General features: G+C 46.0%; 2 protein-coding genes across 3 annotated transcripts; both read left to right on the forward strand.

Moving 5' to 3' along the window:
- On the forward strand, positions 1-2385 carry Dctn6-p27 (dynactin subunit 6). Of its 2 annotated transcripts, none has more exons than XM_076894938.1 (5): positions 1-108; positions 325-495; positions 565-692; positions 761-903; positions 2095-2385. In XM_076894938.1, exons 1-5 carry the CDS (start codon positions 80-82, stop codon positions 2164-2166), a joined length of 543 nt encoding a protein of 180 aa, XP_076751053.1. In that variant the 5' UTR covers positions 1-79; the 3' UTR covers positions 2167-2385. The 2 variants fall into 2 exon arrangements, with proteins under 2 accessions (XP_076751053.1, XP_076751052.1); XM_076894937.1 differs by lacking the exon at positions 2095-2385 and adding an exon at positions 981-1292.
- A 9756-nt stretch (positions 2386-12141) lies between these two features.
- On the forward strand, positions 12142-21002 carry Unpg (homeobox protein unplugged). Its single transcript, XM_076895036.1, has 3 exons — positions 12142-12509; positions 13446-13757; positions 20203-21002. The coding sequence occupies exons 1-3, from the start codon at positions 12233-12235 to the stop codon at positions 20961-20963; spliced, it is 1350 nt and encodes a 449-aa protein (XP_076751151.1). The 5' UTR covers positions 12142-12232; the 3' UTR covers positions 20964-21002.
- The last annotated feature ends 1060 nt before the right edge of the window (positions 21003-22062 follow it).

Raw genomic sequence — 22062 nt, forward strand, 5'->3', positions numbered from 1 at the left:
ATTTAAAGGAGTGGGTGGCAAGTAGTTCTGTGAAAGTGCGAAAGAGGGCGTCGTTACCCGCATAGTATCAGCCGTGACAATGAGCTCATCTGTCAGTCGTCGTTCAAAGTGAGAAAATTACAAATTCTATTCGAATTATTTATTCTTTACTGTCCCTTTATCAATTATCCGTTAAAATATAACTAGGAAAGTGTTAATATACCGTTTAAAATTAAAGTGTTAGCTTTGCATGCGATAACTTTACTTTTTAAGGTTAAGTGCATTGTATGTAATTGTTATTATATATCGTGGAAAGATGTGAACCTTGTTTTTTGTTTCACGCAGTGTAAAAATAGCAGCAGGCGCATTAGTATGCGAAGAGAGTATTTTGAAAGGAGATATCACCATTGGACCAAAGACCATAATTCACCCAAGAGCAAGTATCATTGCAGAGGCTGGACCGATTATAATAGGCGAGGGGAACATTATCGAAGAAATGGCTACTATAATTAATCGGTAATCATATTGAAACATCTACATTTGCACTCTTTCTTTTGTATAAAATATGTTATTATGTTTTTATAGACTTCCACCAGATGCTCCGGCGCCAACGACAACTCCGGTGCAGATAGTTGGTAGTTACAACGTGTTTGAAACTGATTGTACTTGCGAGGCATTTAAAGTTGGTGATAATAATATTTTAGAAAGCAAAGGTAACTATATGGAGTGGTGATAAAGTTTCCAATTTCTTATATGTCTATAAGTGTATTTATATTTACAGCACACGTGGGTCGTGAAGTTCAATTGACCAATGGTTGTGTGATTGGAGCATTATGTACATTGACAGAACCAGACACGATACCTGAAAATACCATAGTGTATGGTAGCGACTGTCAACGCAGAGAAATGAATGACAAACCATACGTAAGTTTCTGTTTAATCGCAGGTAGTATCGTAAACTGTATCTATGTAGTATTTTATAATTATCTATCTCATTCCAGCCTCCAATAAGTCAAATAGAATTTTTGTTTAAAATTTTACCAAGCTATCACCATATACGTAAGCATAACATGCCCGTAAAAAGTGAAGCAGATACATAATTTACCGCACTGATCAATAATTTATTTGCAATATAAAATAATTAAAATTAAAAATTAAAATGCTAGAATGTTCATATGTAATATAAAATATTCCGAAATATATATACACGCGTTCTTTTTTTTTAACGAAGAAAATAATCGCAAGTGCATTGTAAGTACTATTTTTTATTTAATTTACACAGTATGCACTATAAAAGTATTATTTAATAAATTTCTAACACTCGTATATGATGTACGATATATCGCTGAATAACCCACATTTTAACTTATTTACATTAAAATTAGTGTAATACGTGCAATTATTTTGCAAAGTGGTGCAGAATTATTTGTATTGCTATATAAATCATTTATTTAGTACTACAATAAAATACCTTCTAAATAATATAATGACCTAACCTTTTAAATGAGATATTGGTTGAAATTATAGAATAGATTACAATTTTTATGTATAATATCGTAGTTAAACCTTCGTAACATCAAGAAGTCCTACATCTATTTAATACTTAATAATTTAAATACCTTCGCACGGTTTCCGTACGTCGAAATACATGAATAGACGAATAGAAAAATTATGAATGACGTAGTACTACGTAGTACTACAATTACTACTATTTTACTACGCCCCCTGCGATCAATGAACCCACTACTCCATTGATTTATGAATGGAGCTTCGTTTAACTCAGTATCCTGACAACAGATGGCACCGTAGCATCTGTTTTAAAATCAACCCCCGCTTTTCGCGTATTCCGCAGAGAATCTTCTATTAACAATTTATATTTCGCATATATAAATACGAAACGTACGGATCAAAAATTTACAGCATCTGTCTAAATTATCAAATATGTTTTTAAATGAAAGTTATTCGTAAAAACTAAAGTATGAAACTGTGAGATACTTATAGTATTGATTGTACGAGGTAGTTCATATTATTTTATTAAAATTCTATAATAAATAAATTATTTAAACGCATATTATAATATTTGTTAACGAAAACGAGACTTATATTTCTTTGAAGATTAGAAAGTTCCACGAAATTCGGCGATGTCAGCAGATTCGTACGCGTCAACGATGCGACAAGTTAATGTAACTTGATGTTTCTCCTTCTCGCCGTTCTTCTCCGGGTGAATTCTCCGGAGAATCACAGCGGCACAATACTAAACGCTACACCTATGAATATGAATTAGCGTCTCGTCGAGGGGGTTGGATGCGAACCATTTACTGTTTCCGTCAGCTTAACCACAGTGGCTCTCAATGCGACGCCCATTTAGACCACAAATGTGCGAATCGTGTTACCATATTATTTATTCAAATTGATTCATCGATAAACTACACAAATATTTTTGCAAATTCATATTTATATGCGAACCTAGACACTTTAGATATTATAATTAATGTAATATTCGTAGACCTACTGATTTACGAAGAAAATAGTAGAAAGAACGAGATGATCGCTTGAACGAGAATTTTGGAAAGGCTTATATGAGCAGGGAACACATTCGAGAGCGTGGCGGTTGCGAGCGCCGCTTTACTTTAATGATCGCTCGTCGCAACCCCCTTGAACGCAACTCTTGTCGCGGAAAGTGGTGACCCGAGAGAGCTGTCATATTTTGACGTCCGCAAGCGGGCGTTCTAGGCCAGAAAGGGGAGACGAGAAGAAAAGAGATTATTTTTCGTCGCGCTGGGAGAAGCCAGGAATCACTGCGACGGAGAGTAACCAGGGGGTAAGCTACCCTAACGGCGCAACAACCACGAATTTGTGAGAGTTTTTCTTACCCCTGCCGAAACGAATTCATCATTGACGAACTTTCGAGCAACGATCGCGTGTAACAGCGCAATATTGTCATTTAGAAAAATTCAAAGACGCTTCTAATCTGCGCTCGAAAAAGGCACGATTGAAATCGAATTAACCAGCGACTGCAACGAATACGTTTCATCGAAAACGGGATATTTCGAGGGGATCGTTGCCGTTTGATGATTGCACAGTAGACAGACAGTCCCTGGAGAACGGCCCTCGATGATCGTCCGTCCATCAAGAGTGGCGAGGATCGCGAACGCGTCAAGCGATACGGCGCCCTCGGTCTCGCGTTTAAATTGACGTCCGCGGGCACGGTGGAACCGCTTTGTCGGCTGGCGAACAAGAGTGACGAGCGTTGCGAATCCGCGACTCGCTTAACATTTCCATTGTGAACGCAGTCGAAGACGGGAGGGCGAAAAATGTCATGTACGTCGGCGGGATCGCGCGTAGAATTAATTCGATTTCGCCGCTGCTTGACGGGGACTTTCCATAATTGCCGGGAGAGACGTTAATCCGTCGCGAACGATCGCTGTGCCTGTCTCCGTTCGGTTCCCAACTAATTAGTATTTCACGATCAACGTCCACGAATCAATGTGCGATAGCTCTCGACACTTATGGAATTAATTCGTATCGTGCTTTAGAGGGGACGTAGTTTCACCTTCCTCTCGCGAAGGTTCCCGTCGCGTTCGCCAAAAACAAATTAGTCGTCGAAAGTGGCCCCAGCCGTGAAACGTGTCGATAAGTCGTTTAGCCCCATTTACCGATCATGCGATCGCGCATAGGGCGATGGTTGTCGATGCCCGTGTACCACGTTGTCGTCGAAAGGGATCCCTCCGCGCGGTCAGCCGAATAGCGACGAGATAAACGATTCAATCGCGACAATGAATAATACTTGAGCGACGGTTAAACGCGGCGGCGGATCGGATCGGGTCCGCCCACGATCCTGTCCGGAGGGAAACCACCCGTAAAATCCGAAAGGGGTGCAGTGGAGCGGGAGCGGCAGGGGGCGCCAGGCGACTCTGTGACGCGATTATGCTAACGAAGTTATTCCATTGTAACGCTGTTTACAACGGCGCGCATTAAGGCTACACCGGAACAATAGCAGCACCCTGGGCCTCCCTCTTTAACCCTCTCCGCCCCGCGCGCGAACCGGGGAATCCTCGCGCGGCCATTGTGCGCCCCGTTCGAAAAGGAAACAGCGACGACGTACGATGGCTAATGGCGAGGCGAAAAAACTGGCCAATCGTCCACTTTGGCGGTCACTGATTTTAATGTCGAAGGTTTAAACGAGCTTGTGAAGAAGGAGAGATTTTGTGTTCGTTTTGTTATCGAATGGATAAGATGCAAAATGTAAGACAGAGGGTTGAAACGTTTACGAGGGATGAAAAAAGTATTCAGTTTTAGGATATGAAAGAATATTTTTTTTGTATGGAATGTTATATGTATTTCATAGCCAAAATCATCGAAACACGATGGATACAAGAGGGACGGAAGGGGACCCCGTCTACTACGCGTCTGGTTGCACCCTACCAAGGCGCCACTTGACTCGTATTTAACTTTCAAATATATTTTATGCTGTTTGCATCTTAATACTTTCATGGATTCGGTATTCCTGCTCCCTTCCCGGGGCTCGCCTAATGTGCACGCATTTTCGTTCCAGTGAAATGTACACGATCTCGTGTCACAAAACCACCCTTATGCATATCAATGTCATCAAATACATATAAGAGGGTAAGAGCCGAGTCGCGTAGCTCGAAACGCGTTGCAACGTTTCAGTATTCTTGAAAAATTTGTCAGCACACGTTTCTCGCGCGATCGTATCGACACTTCGATCGCAATTGTTACCAGAAAATGACGCGATAACACTTCCCATTCGCGACAAATGAAACGCTTCACTTTTCACCCTTTTTTTCCTTGGTTGAAACTAGTGGCGGTAAAACTTGGTGAATTCACTTCGTCTCGAACTGGGTCACAGGCATCCTCGTTTGATTCACTGTGAAATTTCGGTCGAAATTCGGTTCCTCCGTGATAACAGAGAGACAAAGGGACCAACGGGGGCGATTCGGGACGGAAGGAGCTCATGCTCGAACGAACCCAGCATTTATGCGTCCATCGAAGCGTGGCGACACTTCGACGGGATTATTTGTAGGATCCAGTCGTATACGCGACGTTTCCGCCGAATCCTTTGTACCATTCGCCCGTTACGCCATAGAATATTTTCGAGACGTATTTAGGTTTGTTTCGGACAGCCGGATGTTCATCCTACTATTTTCACTCGATTCTACGCCCACCACTTTCACTCTCGTCCATTCGATTCTATTTTCTTCGACAGTTCGAATTGATATTAACAGGCTGAGAAATTTCAATGAAACCATTCGCACGATTCCCGCAGAAAATCGACGAGGAACGCGACGAAGTTACAAAGTCACGTATTTGTCGAAGGATCTGGTCACGTTTCCTGATTGTTAGCTAAAGAGAGAGCAGCAAATCGACCGGACGAGGAGGATAATTATCTCGTACAAAGCCCGTCTCTGTAACTCCGTGGACGTCGAGCTGTTCGACTTATTCCACGCATCCGAATGCGACTGCCGATCGCTTTGAAGTACACCGACGACACCGTGCGACACATTCCTCCCTGCCACTCCGATATCTACCGATGAGAAAAAAATTAATTAGCCGGCTGGTGCCAGCTGTGCTTGTTCAAGTAAACGCGGAGATTAACGGTGGGAGTTTCGCCTCTCGCGCTTCCGCCTCTTAATTGATTTACCCCTTGAAACCGACGACACGAGAGGAAGAGTTTTAATTGCGTACTTTCGTCTCGATATGTTTTACCCACCTCTGGATGTTGACTCTCGCTCGAGAGAATAACTTTCTTACGACAATCGAGCGTGATCGCTCCATTTTAGATACCTTACGGAAGAGACACGAATTTTTCAAGATGTCGTCGCACACGTTCGTGATTTTCGCTTTCGAGGAAGAAGGGAATCGTTGATAACGCGCGGTATGTAATCGCAATTTTAATTGATAAAATAAAGGAGAGGCGAAGCTTTCACAAACGATGACTGGTGAACGTGCCGCGTTTCACCGCAGACAGAGAAAACGGTTACGTGCACGAAGACGCCACCGTACACACACGTCGAATCAGATAATCTTTCCGCCTCGTCCACAGAACAGAAGCGCGTATGCATATGTGGTTTGACGAGGGGGAGCCGAGCAGGAACGTAGATGGCATTCCTCTAATTTGTCGGCGCGACTTTGTCGGCTAATCAATCGGGTTCGTGATTACCATGCGCCGCGAGCGTTTACCACGAGGAGAGCTTCCTCGCTTTTCGTGCCGTCCCCGTCTGCGCGTAATCAAAGCTGGAGAGTGCGCGCGTGTACGAACCGCGCGCACGTTTCATAGACACGCACTCGAAGGGACGGTATTTATCGATAGTCCGCAGGCTTATTTAACCATCGTGGATAATCGTTCGACGATTTAATATAAAACGGTGCGAATCGTGATACATTCGTTTATCTGTAATATCATTCTGAATGAGAAATACACGCGTCCCAAAATATTAGAAAAATTCTTACTTTTTCGCGAGGCAGAACTTAAAATAAACGTGCGGTAGAAATGAAGAGAACGGTCGTAGGAACGTTTGGACACCTTTGATAGCCGATAATCTGAATTTTCACGTGGGTTCGCATTTACAAATGAAATGTTCGGTTTTACAAATGACCGTAGCCTCCACGTGTAATTAAAACCCGATTAGATTCGTTACGGCGATAATTCATAGCCGAGTGGCAGACGTTTCAAGCTCTTTCCGCGAGCTAAGCTTCCGATGCTCCATACGTTCTTTCGCGTTGGCAAGCAGACGCACGCATCGCCGCCTTCATTTCACGCATAATTGAAACCACGTCCCATTTAGCGGCGAGGACGACTGCCGCTTCTCGGCCGCCGGTCCTCCTCTCAAGATAGCACCCGTTTAGTCGTGTCCCGTACGATTAACGTGATTTAGGTACGGGGACCCCGTTTAACGTCTCAACGAGAATGTCCGCCATAATTTTAGGGGCACGTTTCTTTCGCGCATTCCCGTACTTGGTAAATGCGGCCGCCAGTGGTCTCTTGTCAGGGACGTTGCTCGCGCGTTTCCTCTCGAACTTCCATCCGAAATTCAACCACGACATTTTGAATCGCCACGGAGAACCTGGACCAGATTCGAGTTTGGAAATTTTCAAGTTCGTCACCTCTGCGAGACGATCAAGATCGTTGAATCCAACGTGTAAGCTCTTGTATGTTTCGTGGATCGATTGCACGCGAGCAATGTCTTGTTCCACGAGACTGTCTAAAGTGCAGCGAGGCTGGGATCGCGTCAGAGGTGGATGCAAACTTCAGTTGCGCACCTCTACCCCAAAATGTGTCATTCGAACAGCCGCGGCAAAGTGTTCGCGGGCGTTTGATGGTAATGCGGCGTGTCGTGATGCACGCCACGGAAACCCCAACGATTACGGGTGTGCCCGCTGCTGGCTCGCCGTGTGCACAATTCCTAATGTCCGAGGTCGAGGCGGTTTCGAGGCTGGTTCCCGCGACAGGACGCCCGCGGAATCATCGACTCGAGGACCAGTCAGGCGCCCCCGGTTAATCCGTTACCGAGCGCCGTCACGATTTCCGCGACGCCCACCAATTTGCCAGCCATCGATTTCTCCCGTCCACCCCCTCGCCACGCGGCCCTTCTCCCCCTCGTTGCCATTCCCGCTACGCGGACGCAAATAATGCCGGGCCGCCAATCGCGGATTCTAGACCCTTTCCATCCGCGTTTTTGCCCGCTTCGGAGGTGCTATCTTTAGAAACGCAGGCGCAGAGCCGTGTCCCTTTTTGACGGGACCGAGAGACCGTGGCCTCCGCCTGGAGTTACGTTCCTCCTCTACGCTTGATGTATTCGAGGTGTTCTCGTGCTCGTTGTCTTCACTTCGAGGGATCGCTGTCCCTCGTCAAACATGGACTTGGCTACGAACAAACTCTGCGAGCTTTTTTAAAATAGTTAATTAAACTTGATTCGATGGAAACATATCGTAGTTGATCGTTCGGTAGTTTTGAGAAGACGTTTAATTACGAATTGGTCACTCGCGAAGCATTCCTGTTTTTGTTACGACGTTTTACAATTACACGGTACGTTTCGCGGGCTGCAGTTCCAGCTTAATTCCCGGTTAGGGTTCGCTAGGACGTCGCCTTGTAAATCATCGCGTATCATAAACATCCTATTAGACAGAGTGCATCAGAGGAAAGAAGTCGACGTTAATATCCCATAAATACGGAAAATAGAAGTAAGAGAGGTCGAGTACGAAAGCAGAGGGGCGGTCGAGGAACGCGGCGAGGACAAATTGTCCGAGGCAGATAAAAGGAAGACGTCGGAGCGAGAATGAATCGTCAAAGGTGTACAGTATTTTACATTTCGTTTTAACCCAGAAATATTTCATCTCTCGTTTCTGCTGTACTCGCCTCTGTTGATGATGAGCGGGACAGATTCGACAAATTCACGTCTCGCGTTCGCAAAGTACACGAGCAGGGTGCGAGCTGATTGAATATTCCATTCGGTCCTTTCGACACGTCGCTCGAGTAATTCGAAACGGTACTGTACTGTATCGTTCCGTACGGTCGACGAAACACAAGGCAATTAAAAGTGGTGCTTTTGCGGGCGTCGCGGCGCGCTTAAGAACCGAGGCGTTTAAGAGTCGACGCGTCCGTTCACACGTGCGTAACGAAAGCCCGCGCGCAACGACGCCTCCGCGCAGTAAAATAAAGAGGAGCCCCAGAGGCTCGCCTAGCCAGAGAAGATTTAGAGCCGTCTGAGTATTCGTGGCTGAATCTCCTTGCGCGCTTCTTCCACTTGTCCTGTGGGCTTTCACAGCGAGGCGGTCCGCGTACCGTCGTCGACGCGCGTGAAATGAATTTTAGCTCAAGGGTGACTTCTGTTTCTAATGTTTCTCTTACTTTCTTTTTTCCGTATCATTTCCGTGGCGATGGAATAGAATCGCTTCAGAGAAGCGGATCGTTCGATACGAAAATAGGACGCGCATGGGTTTTTCAAGATACGAAATCGAAATAGTACGAATAGTGCAGTTGTGAAATAAAATCAGGTTCGTAGAATTTTAACAGCCGATTTTTCGCTCGAGCTTCGTCTCAATTACGCTCTGACAGAATTGGTCGCCTCTCGAACTTTATTTACAGCGCTTTCATCTTGCTTTACAAGCAGTTAAGTGCCACGTTGTCAAGCTCCGTATCCGTTCGCAGATCCGGTCGATACTCGCTTCCGTTTCGCTGTCACTGGAATAACTTTCGTCGAGGCGGTTTTCCTCGCGCGATAAACTTCACCTGACAGCGCTTCATAAAGCGCAATATATCGACAGTATTTAAAGACCTCCAGGAATAAAGGCGCGTACGATTGTTTTTCTACGATTCGATCGTCGTTCAACGAGATTATATTTAAAACGAACCGAGGAAACGTTGAATCGGCGGAAGTATCGGTTGCCTCCAAATGTTACTGAATAAAATAAACGTTAATTTCAGCGAAACAATCGGAGATTTCTTGAAATACTTGCTGGTGTCGCAACGAGCTGAAAGATACACGGCCTTGCGCGTTCGTATAACGACCAGCCGTTTAACTTTAGATCCTGTAAGGCTCAATTAGAGCCGTGTCGCGTTAACGAGTGCCGAAATAGCGCTACTATTAGCGTGATGTACCGATTAGCCAGCTTGGAAACGCCTACAAACAGAAGAAACGACGCATGGGTGTAAACCTGCCGCGAGGTTCTTTATGACGAACGAGAAATTATACAGGAGAGGATAAATGAATCCTTTCCTTCTTCCTTCTTTCAATCTCTACAATATAATGTCGCGTCCCTGCTACAAAAATAAAGTGAAATTCGTGTCAACAATTTCATATAAAAGAAAAGAAAAAAAAGGCGATAATTAAAAGGACAAACGTTCCGATTCGAGACATTACTCTATCGTTCGACAGTTTGACGCGCGCATCCTGACGAAAGGCAAGACCAAAAATCGACAGTGAGAGCAGCCGCCATTCTTACTCATCGAACGAACGTTCACCAAAATCCGTTGCAACCAGCGGGCTATTTCGGGTGGCTCGACTCGCGTGCATAATCGACGCGTTATTAGACTCGACCGGTCACGTGGGCGTATTTACGTCATATAACGAGTATGCAAAGCGATCAGCGTTAACGAGCCAGCTCGCTTTCAGCACCGTCCGCGTTACCATAAGCCCACCAACCGCGCGTCCCTTGTATTTTTATCGTCCGCCCGCGAGCACGCCGCCCGATGAACGTGTTTCCCATTAAGTTGCCCGCCGTGCGCCACCCCCGCAGACGCGCTTCCTTAACGAGCGCGTTTATCCGGCCGATCTTGGCGCGAGCCAATCCACTCGCAGGATAATGATGTACCCTTCTCGGTGTCAATCCGCTTGGCGTCGTCGAGATCGTTGCTCGTCGAACACATCTCGCGCTTCCTTATTCTTCCCTCGAGTTCGACACGTTTTTAAACGACGAATCGTATGACTCGTTGATCGTGCTCGATGAAAGTTCAAGCAGCCTTCTGAGCTAAGTATACGGCTCGTATAACGCTTAGCTTCTCGAGAGATAAATTTACTCTCCAGATTATCTCGCTCAAAGAATCTACCCTAATTTATCCTCAGTTTTCGCTGCTATCATCGCAAAGGATCGTCGAATCTTCCTCGAACCTCAACAACGAAAGTCTACCCAAACTCAGACAGCGAGTAGCAGCAAAATACGCGAAGAAAAAAGGACAAGAGACTCTCGCAGAGTTGTTAAACAAAGTACACCGTGAGCAGAGGCTGGTCGCAGCCGGCAGCAATTAACAGGCGAATTAAAGGGGAATCGATGGCCGAGCATCGAGCGGCGCGCGGTCGAAATTCACCCCCAGGTCCGTGGCACGATCATCGCCGGCGGATCGCGAGCACGGAAGGACAAAAGCGGGCAAAGCCAGCAAGATGGCGGATCCTACGATCGGTAGGCGCGTCCGGGCACGCAGTTGGTTCGAGCCAGGACCAATCGTAGCCGCGGTGGGGCCACGTCCGTGCGGTTACGCGGCCACGCCAGCTGTCACGCCGCGGCGAGTCGGCGCGCCACTGCCGCGGCCCAGCAATTGAAATGCGGCGAGCCGCTGGCCGCCAGTTGCCCGTCGACTCGTGCCCACTACGGTTCCTCTCCACGTGCCCTTTTTTCTCTCTCTCTCTCTCTCACACACACCCTCGTCTCGCCCCCTCTCGCGCCCTTGCTCGCGTTTTTCGAACGTGGACACGCACCAGCATGGCAACGAGAAGGGAAACGGATTCCATCGACGAGAGATCCAGCGAGCCGCGGTCAAGGAGTCGAGTCTGAGTCGGACGAGTGTCGTTGGAGGTTCTTGGATGACTTGGAGAACCGGAGATCGCTGAGGGTGTCGACGAACGAACCTGTCGGCGATGAGTGAGAGCTCGTATTCGAAGGGAGATATCGTATTGGAGATACTAGGACGAATTTCAAGCGGAAGAGTTGGAGACCTGTACGGTTCTTTTGGAGATCGATCGGGTGTGTGAGTTTGTGAGAAAGGAAACAGTGACTTTTGGAAGGTTGGAGGTGCGATCAAGGTCCGTGGGATTCTGGTTCGAGCAGAATTTTGTTGGAGATTTAAGGGATTGTGCATCAAGGCGTTTGGAGCTTGGCGAAATTTGCTGTCCGTATGGAACGATCGCAGGGGACTGTATCGAGAAATGGCATACGCTTGGTGAATTACGAACTGCGTTTGCGAACTGCCATTTAGAGAATAGAGGACTATATATTTTGTTCCATGGAAAATTGGCAAGTGTTATAAATATTGTGACCTGTGAACGTGATATGTGACTGACGATATTAAAAGACACTCGACGACGGTGTGCTGTACTCGTAACTGAACTCTGTGCCCCAGAAATGTGCATTTATATAAGTAATGGACAGGTATTTATAAGAAAGTAATTGCATATGCAGAGCTATATAAAGCTATATAATATTCTACGTTATTTAAACGATGCGATTGTAAATTCGAGAAACCGGAAACTCCTAACTAGAGCAATAGAGCGTAGAAGCAATAACCATTTACGTACCGGTCGTTTCTACTCGTAAAACCAGTGCAACGTAGCTCGATTTGTGGAATACTCGTATAAAAGACAACTGGACAATTCAGAATATCGCAGATACGTCCAATGCCTTCGAATCGGAGGTTTCCTTAAGCGCAACGCGTGAAAAAGGAAGCGAGAAAAAGGACAAAATCATGATACGATAGGTCACGCGTTAATTACCAGCGGAAGACTTGAATCGAAGGACAGAAATGGATTCCAACGTGGAGGAAACGGAACTGGACGTCGGGTCCGCGAGCGACGAACTCGAGTCTTCGATCGGAGAGTCGAAGTTACAGCGACGACCGACACCAAAACCCTTCACGATCGAGAGCCTGATCGGTAACTGTGCTGCACAGAAGGGAAACTGCAATCCAGCCACGCAGGGAGAGAAGGCGAACGATAACGAAGAGGACTCTGATCGGGACAGGGAATATCTCTATCAGAGACACTACTTGGCGACCGCTGCTGCCAACGCACTGCCTCCTGGTTGGTTTGCGTTTTAATTCGCATGCAAAGTATTTCTACTTTTATTTATTTCCTTTGATCCTTAGCGATCGTTTGATATAACGATTATACTGAAATTTTAATAGCTGTAATTCTGTTAACGTTGGAGATCTAAATTGCTCGAATAGTTTTGAAGATGCAAACAAAAATATGAAAGAAGTGCAATCAGCTATTGGAACATATGGAATAATCGAGGGTCTATAACCTGATAGGGTTAACTTCGTTACTGTCAAGAAATGACTGAACTCGCTTGCTCGATAATTAATTACCGTTAAATATTCGACAACCACCTTCTCATTCTGAGCCTTGTAATTACCGGATGTAGCGTGCATAATTTAATCCGCGCACGCCCTACTTCTTAAAATAAGCCCCGCTAAATCGCCTCGGCTGTTACCGCCGCTCTATCACCGTGATAAACTAGAAACTCATACTGTATCGCATCGCGGAATTATTCAATAACTTTTACGTTAAATCGTGCACGCGAATAATCGAACGGTCCTCGTGAGAACGAAATTACTCTTTATTAAAACACCGTCACATTTTTCACGCGCTATCTGTATTATTCATAGGAAGTCGCGTGCTTGTCATTCTCCGAATTATGTATCGCGACCGTGGCGATCTAAGATTGGCCTATCTCCTCGCGCAGCACTCCAAACGACACAATTGCGTTACGAAACATGCTTTACGTTTCCTAATAATTTATACGCGATGTAAAACTGAAACTGTAAAGTCAAAAAAGTATTAAAAACAGGAAAAAAATCAAACACTATTCGCACCCGACGATAAACGAAATTGTCACGCATTATAGTTCGCAGTCGATTAAAAATCGTCGGACAGCAATTTACATATTATACAATTGAATAAAATATGGTAGGTAAAAGCACAGACGAAAATACTAATTAATCGGCGATGATTCAGGTTTCGGTGTGCCGCTCGGGCTGTACGGTGCATGGCTACCAATGCGGATGTACGGCAGCGGCGGGACTTCCGGTGTCCCAATGCTACCAGCGCACACCTCGGCCAGCTACCCGTCCCACCAGGATCTTTATCAGAGTCGGCTGTCGCAGCATTTGGGTCCAGGCTCGAATCACCTCCAAGGCGCGGCTTATCCGGCTGCTTGTCAGCGTGGCTCGATTCATCGTGGCTCGACCAGTTTCACGGACAGCGAGGACGATGGCAGTATCGATTCGCCGGCATCACCTGCTCACGATCTTTCAAAATCGAGACACGGTGAGTCTGCGTATGCCATTCTTATCTTCCTTACTGTTACCAGTCTGCCTATACCCACGTGACGACTAGAAGAATACCAGTCCCTACTGGCGACCATTTTAATCATTGTACGATTTCAATGGCTGGTTACACGTACGTTCGAACGTTTCGAGAAAGGAAACAAGAGTTCCTTCGACTGAGAAATCGCACACAGGCCATTCGCAGCGGGCACCGTGCTAGTCGAGATCGAACATCATCGTCGATTCCTATAGTTTATTAACGACCGTGCACCGCCATGCGAACGGGATCGTGAGATACCAATTTATTTATATTCCGCTATTAACTTACAGCCACCGTTAATTCTATATTCGAGGCACGAGGCAAGCTCGATACCATAGCTCGACGTCGGACGGTTGTTAGCGGTTAACAGGATGCGGGTGTGATCGTTTCAATTATTTCCAGGACTGTTGAAACGCGCCGGCAATTAGGGATTAAAATAACCGCCGATCGATGAGAGTTTTATTAAGACAGTAACGGGATCCGCGAGCGGATGTAAACTCGCGGATGCCGCTCGGAGGAAAGTGATCCGTTCATTCATGGAAATTTAAACAACCGAGTTACTCTCTATCGTCGAGATTAATTACTGCTTAGCACCAGAATCTATCAGTCCAATAAATATGCATCGTAATCAAGATTTTAAAACGCTCCAGATGGAAAACAATCTAAAAACTCGATGATTTAAGTGCTCGGAAGCTTTTAACGGCCGATTTATTAATTGTTTTAAAGAAACGTCGAAGCGAGATGAATTTATGCGAGAGGTATCGAGCGTAGTCGTTCGACGGAGGTTGATTCGTAGAATCCCACGGTTAAGTTCCGTCGTGCACACCGACGCGGCGGAAAATGTATTCGATAAATTGTCGATCGGATCGACGAAATTTCCGTACGTCGCCCCTGCGTTCGGGGAACAGGGGTTCTTCCTCGAACGTTGGTTCGCCCGGGCGTTTGAAATTCGGCCAGGACTCACCGAGTACCGTATCACGTACTTAAACGCGTGTGCGTACGGAATTTTACTGGTGTGTGCGCGAGCTGTATGACATTTCACTTTAGGACGGCTGTAATTTATGCACGCTACTGTGGATCTCCGGGTCCTTTGCCGGCTTCGATCGTGGCGACTGCGATCGTAGTCGAGGGGTACGCACCTCGAATCCGTAAGCGTTCATCGCGATTTTTTTCGATTCGCGTTTCTCGAACGACACGGTTGACCTTCGTTTTCTTTCTCCCCCTTTGGAAGTCTTCGTACAGACGAATTCGAATTTTCACTCGAATTTTCAGTCACGCGTACCCCCTTTATTCTCTGCTCCTCTCGTTTCCCCCCGAACGAGCGACGAAGTTCGTTTCGGAGCCGCGATATTATCGTCGGTTAATGAAAATGAGAATTATAATTACTCGAAACAGTGTGATCCGAGTTAATGAACTCCGATCACGAATCAACGAAGTCACGTAACACGCTGCTTGCTTACTAATCGCTTTTCGTTCCCATTTCGTCCAATTTATTATCCCCTTCCTCGTACCAAGTACACCGCGCGGAATAATTGAAGAATCATCTATACAAATCACTTTAGCCTTTAGCTGGGTTTATTAATCGCGATGACCTTTGCGTTCGCACGATTCAAATTCATTTTTCATTAACGAATTTAATCAAACAAATACTTTATTACCGTAGATATGAAAACACTCGTCGAAAATCGTCCACCATTTAATCAAAATTCTCTATCAAAAACGATTCCTTTAATTGCAACTGTTCGTCCTCTTAAATATTCCTTGCTCTCCTCTTTCCATCCTCTTTCAATCACGCGAATGTTCGATCGAACTCGAATCGCTTCTGTCCTCGACGATCAACGAGAAACGGGACAGTCCGCTTAATTGTTCGGTTGCAGCGCGGAATCGAGTCGTAATGGGTCGCGATGGGCTCGTTCGTTCCGTGTCCTAGGCGGCGGTTAGGCTCGTCGATGTTCGATGGAAAGTCGAAACTCGCCGATCACGTATTTCCGAAGGCGGCGGGGGGGCGTACGGACGATCGACGAAGAGTCGCGCGCATTTATTCGTGGCCGATCACTTTTTATTGATGTACCGCCGACCGAGGCGATTTCGTATGCGCAACGAAATGGCTTCGAGGAATCTGTCATCGGTCATTTATGACGCACCGTGCCGAACCGGTGTGCCGATCGTTACGACGAACACGCCGATCGGGCCGCATGCCCTCTCTATTCTTGGCCCCCGACGATCGGAAACGATCCACCTGAATCGTTGCTTCTTCTCGCCGCGAGGCTCCCCTGTTTCCAACCCGCCAGTTCATTGCCTCGTGCGTTTCCTTCAAGTCCGCTCCGTCTCGTCGAGAGTTCTCGACGGCTAACCATTTAACTTCGCGCGCGAGTTCGAGGGATGTTGGATCGACACGAGTGGTTACGGTGTTCTCGTGGTATTCGAACGAGCGATGGAATCGAAAGGAAACGTTCGAGAGAACCTCTTCGCGTGCTCGCGGATTCCATTACGTTTTCATTGCTCGCTTTATTTTCTACATCCGGTCGCGGCATTTATTAATAACGACAGCTACACGGTTTCACGTTTTTCGCTCACCAAAATCCTTCTGAATGATTCTCATTGATCGAAGCTAAGAATTTCGCTTCGATTGATTCATCGAGTGTCCAGTTGCCCCTGGCGGGTATGAGATTATACATTTGCCCCTTGAAACATTCATTCGCCCTTCGATGGGTCGAATGGAAAGAACAAGTAGTCTGACGTGCGAGTAATGCTCGCGACACTTACATTAAGTTTCATGGCTGCGGTTGGACGACTTTATTCATAGAGGATCGACAGTCGCTGTTGTAATGTTTGGTTATTTCTGCGGCGTCTGTTTTTAGTCGATCTTCAGGTGATCAGATTTTCGTTCTTATGGAATGAAATAAGTAGCCCCCGTGCAGTCGGTTGACGCGTCTGTTTTACGTGGATTCCACTCAAGGGATGATCGATCGGTCATTCTATTTACGTGGCGTCTGGACTGCTTTAAACGGGCCGCGATAAATCTTGAAACAGCTTCGATTGAGCTAATGAAATTCTTAATCGTGTCACTCGGCTCGCGGTTAATTGAATGCATGAATGAACCGCGCGAGACTGTGTCTTCGATTCGAATTTAAGACACAAAACGCTTCAGAAACTGTCTCGAGATTACTGTAACTTTTAAACTTTCGAACACTGTTTAAATGTCTCGAGATTACTGTAACTTTTAAACTTTCGTATCTTTTTTACGGTTTTTATTTTATTTACACGGGATCGTTACGATGTCTGTTAAATTAAAGCACTTTGATTGGTGTTACACGAATTAAAGTGCAAGGTAGAAGTTTAATATTGTTGTAATTTTGTACGTCTAAAAATTATACGTTTAGTGATTGGTTCTAAAAGCGTGGTACCCACTCTTACTCTAAAAATGTTTAACTTTTCGTATTAAATGCGCAAAACTAATTGCACTAACCAAACCGTTCTGAAATAGAACGGAACGACAATATCGATCGCGAGCTAAATGAACTTACTCGATGAACGAGCTCTCCGTTTAATAGAATGAACGAGATTTCTCAGCTCTTGAAGTATTTAGAAGTTATACTATAAAGAATTTATCCGGCACAGTTTTCAGAGATCGATGTATGAGTTACGTGTCGTCTTATTAATTTAAGTGGAAATGAAAATTCGAACAAAGGTGTGACAGCTTTTTTCCGGTCCAGTTTGCAGTTAAAATGTTCTTTTTCGCGGTACGTTTAATATTTAGCTTCTGTTGAAGCGTATCAATTTTCTGCGAACATTTAATCCATTTCTATAGAATATACTTTTAAGAATACCGATCACCGTTTCCAGAGCGGACACGCTTTTCCCGTCTAGACGTCAAATCATTTTTAATCGACTATCATCTAATTCATTTCTGCCATAATTTGTCGCGCGTTGATTCCACTTAATCAACTATGATCTCGTTGGATTTATAAAGCAGATTTCCAAAACAATTGTATTTAATTCAGCAAGCTGTGTCGCCTGCTCATTATCCAGCATGGTCTATTCAGTAGCGGGGCAGTTGAATAATAGCTGTTTAGTCGAATCGATCGCTGGTTCGATTGACGTCAGACACGAGATCCAGAAATACGTGCATGGAAATTGTCAATTTGCGGGGCGAGAAAGAACTAATCGTTGCCTCCAAAACCGCAGCAAAATCTCTAGTTATTAGTAGTGGAACGTTTGCAAATTTTTAACTGACGCAACGAGCAAGGCGAGTCTTTTCTGCTTTTACAGCAGAATCTCCGGTTCTCGATTTTTTTCGTATTCATTGCCCATCGCGATCCCCGTGGCGAGCAACACGACAAGGGAGGATCACCCCGCGTTTCTACTCGCAAGGAGAAACCAAATTCTGGCGGAAAAAAACCGTTGTCCCCTCGCAGCAACACGACCAGAAATTGGATCCTTCGATTAGTCGACGCAGTTAATGGCTTCTACGAAGTAATGAATTCGTTTGTTTCAAATAGCTCGGAGACTAATGCATACAATTACAATACCGATCTAGAATATGTATAGGAAATTTACAATTTTCTCTCTCTATCTCTTTCTCTCTTTCTCTTCACTAATTTCAAACGAAAGACACATTATTTCTCATCGTCAAGGGCGTGTGTCCGTTTCAATCTTTCATAACGTTCAGAGACAAGAATACATCGCGGAGATCCGTAGTACTGTTAGCACAGCGCCATTCCGACGGGTGCAGAAACCGGATCGAACTCCGATTTGGCGAATCGCCAGTATCTTGGTCGATGCTGCTTCCAAAAGATCAGAGACAATCGTTGTACCGAATCTGGCAATCGCGCAACAAGGATTCTTTAATTTTGGAACCGAACGATAGCTCGACGACACAAAGACATCCGTCGAACCGTCGAATCCTTGAATTATAGAAGCCCGTGTTCGAAGTATAAGAGTTGAAAATTTACAGTGCTGTAGGGTTCGCATCTATTTGTGGGAAACTTTGCGAACTGTCCATATGGCTCTCTTAGCTTGCGTACAAATCGTCGATGAAGAAATTACACCGACGAAGAGATTTAATTCTCAGGGATAGCGCAACAACTCGTGTCGAAGTAATAATTCAGCTCTCGATTTGTCTACTGGTTTGCTATCGGGTTTTAATTATTTCTCATTGAATGTAACTCGAGTTCGCAGTAAAAACTGAACGTACACGCGTGCACCAGCGTCCCTGAAGAGGTTAAACGTCAGTGCAGAGACTTCTGCCCCGTTATCGACAACAATTGCTCTATTCGACCTTAAATGGCGAGGGAATAGAGATGTGAACGGTATCATTTCAGCGAATCGATCAGCTCGCTGCTTCTACCATACCAATGTGTAAAGACTACGAGAGGACAACGCCCGAACGTTTGTCCGTGGGACTGTCGTGGAACCTCGCGGAAGCGTATGGCCCATTCAGTCGAAACTCCTTGAATTAATAAAGACGCGGGTGCATCAAACTCCCGCTGCGGCAACTTAGCCGCGGGACTCCATGTCCCGTTTTGTTCGACGCGTGTAACAGTTGTAAATAAAAAAAGGCGAGTGGAAGACGGAAGGTATACAATCTGGTCGAATCAACGCTGCTGAGAGAAAGAAACGTTTGCGCGATAGCCATCGACCCGTTTATTCACGACTCTCATAATTTTTAATTGGACAACACTTCCGTGTTTATTGCGACGGAAGTGGAAGTGGAAAGATGAATTGAAACTTGTGTTCTGGTATTTTTTAGAAATAACTATAGTAGTAGATTTTAATTCGTATGATCTTTAGATCTATCTAGGAGTTGACCTTTCGATGTTCGCACCTTTCAATCCCTCCTATACGCCGCTCAAGTTTTTCCAGCGCCACGTGTCGACTACTCGCGCGACTCCGCCAAGCGTATCAGTCAATATTTTTCCAAACACTCGCGATAACCATGCATAACCGTGAATAATCTATAACACCAGGTTGATGTTCCATTAACTCCAGTTGTCAACCGCCGCTGCACGCTTCAACTTTTCGCTTCTCCATGACCGCTTCCAAAGGAAAGTTTGTTGCTCGAGTGACAGAAGTTATAAAACAATATATTCCGTTCCTCGTCGTTCACCATGGATAGAGTCTTTTAGCTAGTCAATAAGAGAGCGAAGAAAGAAACACCTGGAAGAAACTTCGATCGAGAGACATACGCTTTATGGTCAAGCGACTAAGCACGTCCCCCGCATATTAACTCCGTCTCTCCTGGAACTACATCGATGTTAATTGATCTCCATTGTTCAACGACTTAATGACGTGGCATTTATCGCATTCGCGAACAAGTATCGTTCGAGAATAACCGTCCACGAATCGTTTTCCACAGATACATCATGAAGAAACACTCTCCGCTAATCAACATCCTTCTTTACAGGTTCCGAAAACGGTCGCGTCTCGGCGGACAGCGAGGACGAAGGCGGAGGGTTGAGCGTGACGGGTGAGGGTCACGACGCGACCGACACGATGTCCAGCAACGCGTCCAGCAACGTGAGTCCAGGTGGTTCCCTGGAAAACGGGCAAAGCACGTCCACCAGTGGGTCCAGCAGCAACAAAGCCAGACGCAGACGGACAGCGTTCACCTCGGAGCAATTGCTCGAGCTGGAACGTGAATTCCACGCGAAGAAGTACCTCAGTCTCACCGAGAGATCGCACATCGCCCACGCGTTGAAACTGTCCGAGGTCCAGGTGAAGATCTGGTTCCAGAACCGACGAGCGAAGTGGAAACGAGTGAAGGCTGGATTGAGCGGCGGTGGAGTTGGATCCGGAGTGAGCAGCATGGCGACCGCTGGAGCCTCGAGCAGGCACAACGGGGCGGCTGGACAGCATTCAGGAAGCGGTACCAGGATCGTCGTCCCGATTCCAGTGCACGTTAGTCGACTGGCAGTAAGATCGCACCACCATCACTTGGAAAAGTGCGCCAGGCCGCCCAGAGTGAGGCCAGCGAACGAGAGTCCCGCGTCCAGCACTTCTTCTTCTGTACTAGGCGACACTCTTGGATTGGTCAATTCATCGATGAACCTCAGCGGGCAAGTGCAAAGCCCTCTGAGCAGCGGGGTTGGTATCGGTGTCGGTGTTGGACTGAGAGCGTTCACGGTCCCCTCCCATCGCGGTGGACTCAGCTCTTCTGGCAGGTAGTGAACGCTAAGAAGTGAACCGTGTAATTCGTACTAAGTATGTATTCGTGAGAGCCCTGAACTTTGCTTGTCCACGAGAGCGAGGTGCTGGAGAAGTTTCAGTGTTCGTGGAATGCGATTTCGAATAGCTTGGATGGGTGAAGAAGTTGCATGGTGATATTAGACGAACATTGCTCTGAAAGAGCGAACGGTGAGAGTAAGGAGATTGAGTGTATTGTAATATCGCGGTATTAATGTGTCTGCTGGGAAGCTTGAATTAAAACTCTGAGCCACCAAGTCACTCGAAGATCGTTCGATTTTCTGTCACGCCCGAGATCACTCGATCGATTTGTAAATAACCATCTTCACGTGGATAGAAGAAGATTGCCCTGTAAATAGCCTATCGCACAGCGTACCGCCTAGACTGTATCCCCTTCTTGTACGGGCCGTAGGTCGTACTTGTAGATAATTTCGTTACGTTTAAGCGAGCCTCCGCTCCATCCCAGGAGTTACGCTCTATGTTATGCACGGCGATACCGTATCGATCAAGCGTGCGATTACCGCAGCTGCATCAACGGCCGCGGAGCGGAAGAACGGCGAACGTGTATATCGAGATGGCAATAAAACGTGCGAATATCATGTGGAAGTACCGCGTTTCTGCGAATGCACCACCGATTCCCAGCTCTGTTTCGCGCAAGCTTCGATGTTACAGGCAACCAAGACCGTTGGGTACAAGACTTCATTCATTTATTCGCGAGTTAACGCGAATTAAACACACTGTACGGTTAGTTGTCTACTCGGAGTTTCTACCTTCAGCTTGAGTGTTTTCATTCTCATCGATCTCGAAGGTAAGTGATCCTTCTTTTCGTGTCATTGATCCATTAGCTGTTGACGCGAGTTTCGTTCGCTTGTCAATTTGTCAGGAAAGTAGTTAAGGATTTTCTCGCATTTTACATGACCAATAGAAAAGAGAACCCTATTCATTCGTACAACCGTGAAAGAATAATCACCTAGGATCTATATATATATACACGACGTTACATCTGCCAGTCTCTTCAAGAAATTCTTTCCAAGAGTCGGACCAAAGACTCCAGCGCGCGTCTTTTCACCGCGTTCACCCC

The sequence above is a fragment of the Xylocopa sonorina genome, chromosome 5, assembly GCF_050948175.1.
Source record: "Xylocopa sonorina isolate GNS202 chromosome 5, iyXylSono1_principal, whole genome shotgun sequence".
In the NCBI taxonomy this organism is placed as follows: domain Eukaryota; kingdom Metazoa; phylum Arthropoda; class Insecta; order Hymenoptera; family Apidae; genus Xylocopa; species Xylocopa sonorina.

What these genes read in the sequence shown, in the direction of transcription:
- Dctn6-p27 (XM_076894937.1), top strand. Translation starts at nt 80, where the DNA reads ATGAGCTCATCTGTCAGTCGTCGTTCAAA. An exon ending in ATGGCTACTATAATTAATCG is followed by an intron (nt 496 to 564) that starts GTAATCATATTG and finishes ATGTTTTTATAG; the next exon opens with ACTTCCACCAGATGCTCCGG. An exon ending in AAATGAATGACAAACCATAC is followed by an intron (nt 904 to 980) that starts GTAAGTTTCTGT and finishes ATCTCATTCCAG; the next exon opens with CCTCCAATAAGTCAAATAGA.
- Unpg (XM_076895036.1), top strand. Translation starts at nt 12,233, where the DNA reads ATGGATTCCAACGTGGAGGAAACGGAACTGGACGTCGGGTCCGCGAGC. An exon ending in TGCCAACGCACTGCCTCCTG is followed by an intron (nt 12,510 to 13,445) that starts GTTGGTTTGCGT and finishes GCGATGATTCAG; the next exon opens with GTTTCGGTGTGCCGCTCGGG. An exon ending in TCTTTCAAAATCGAGACACG is followed by an intron (nt 13,758 to 20,202) that starts GTGAGTCTGCGT and finishes CCTTCTTTACAG; the next exon opens with GTTCCGAAAACGGTCGCGTC.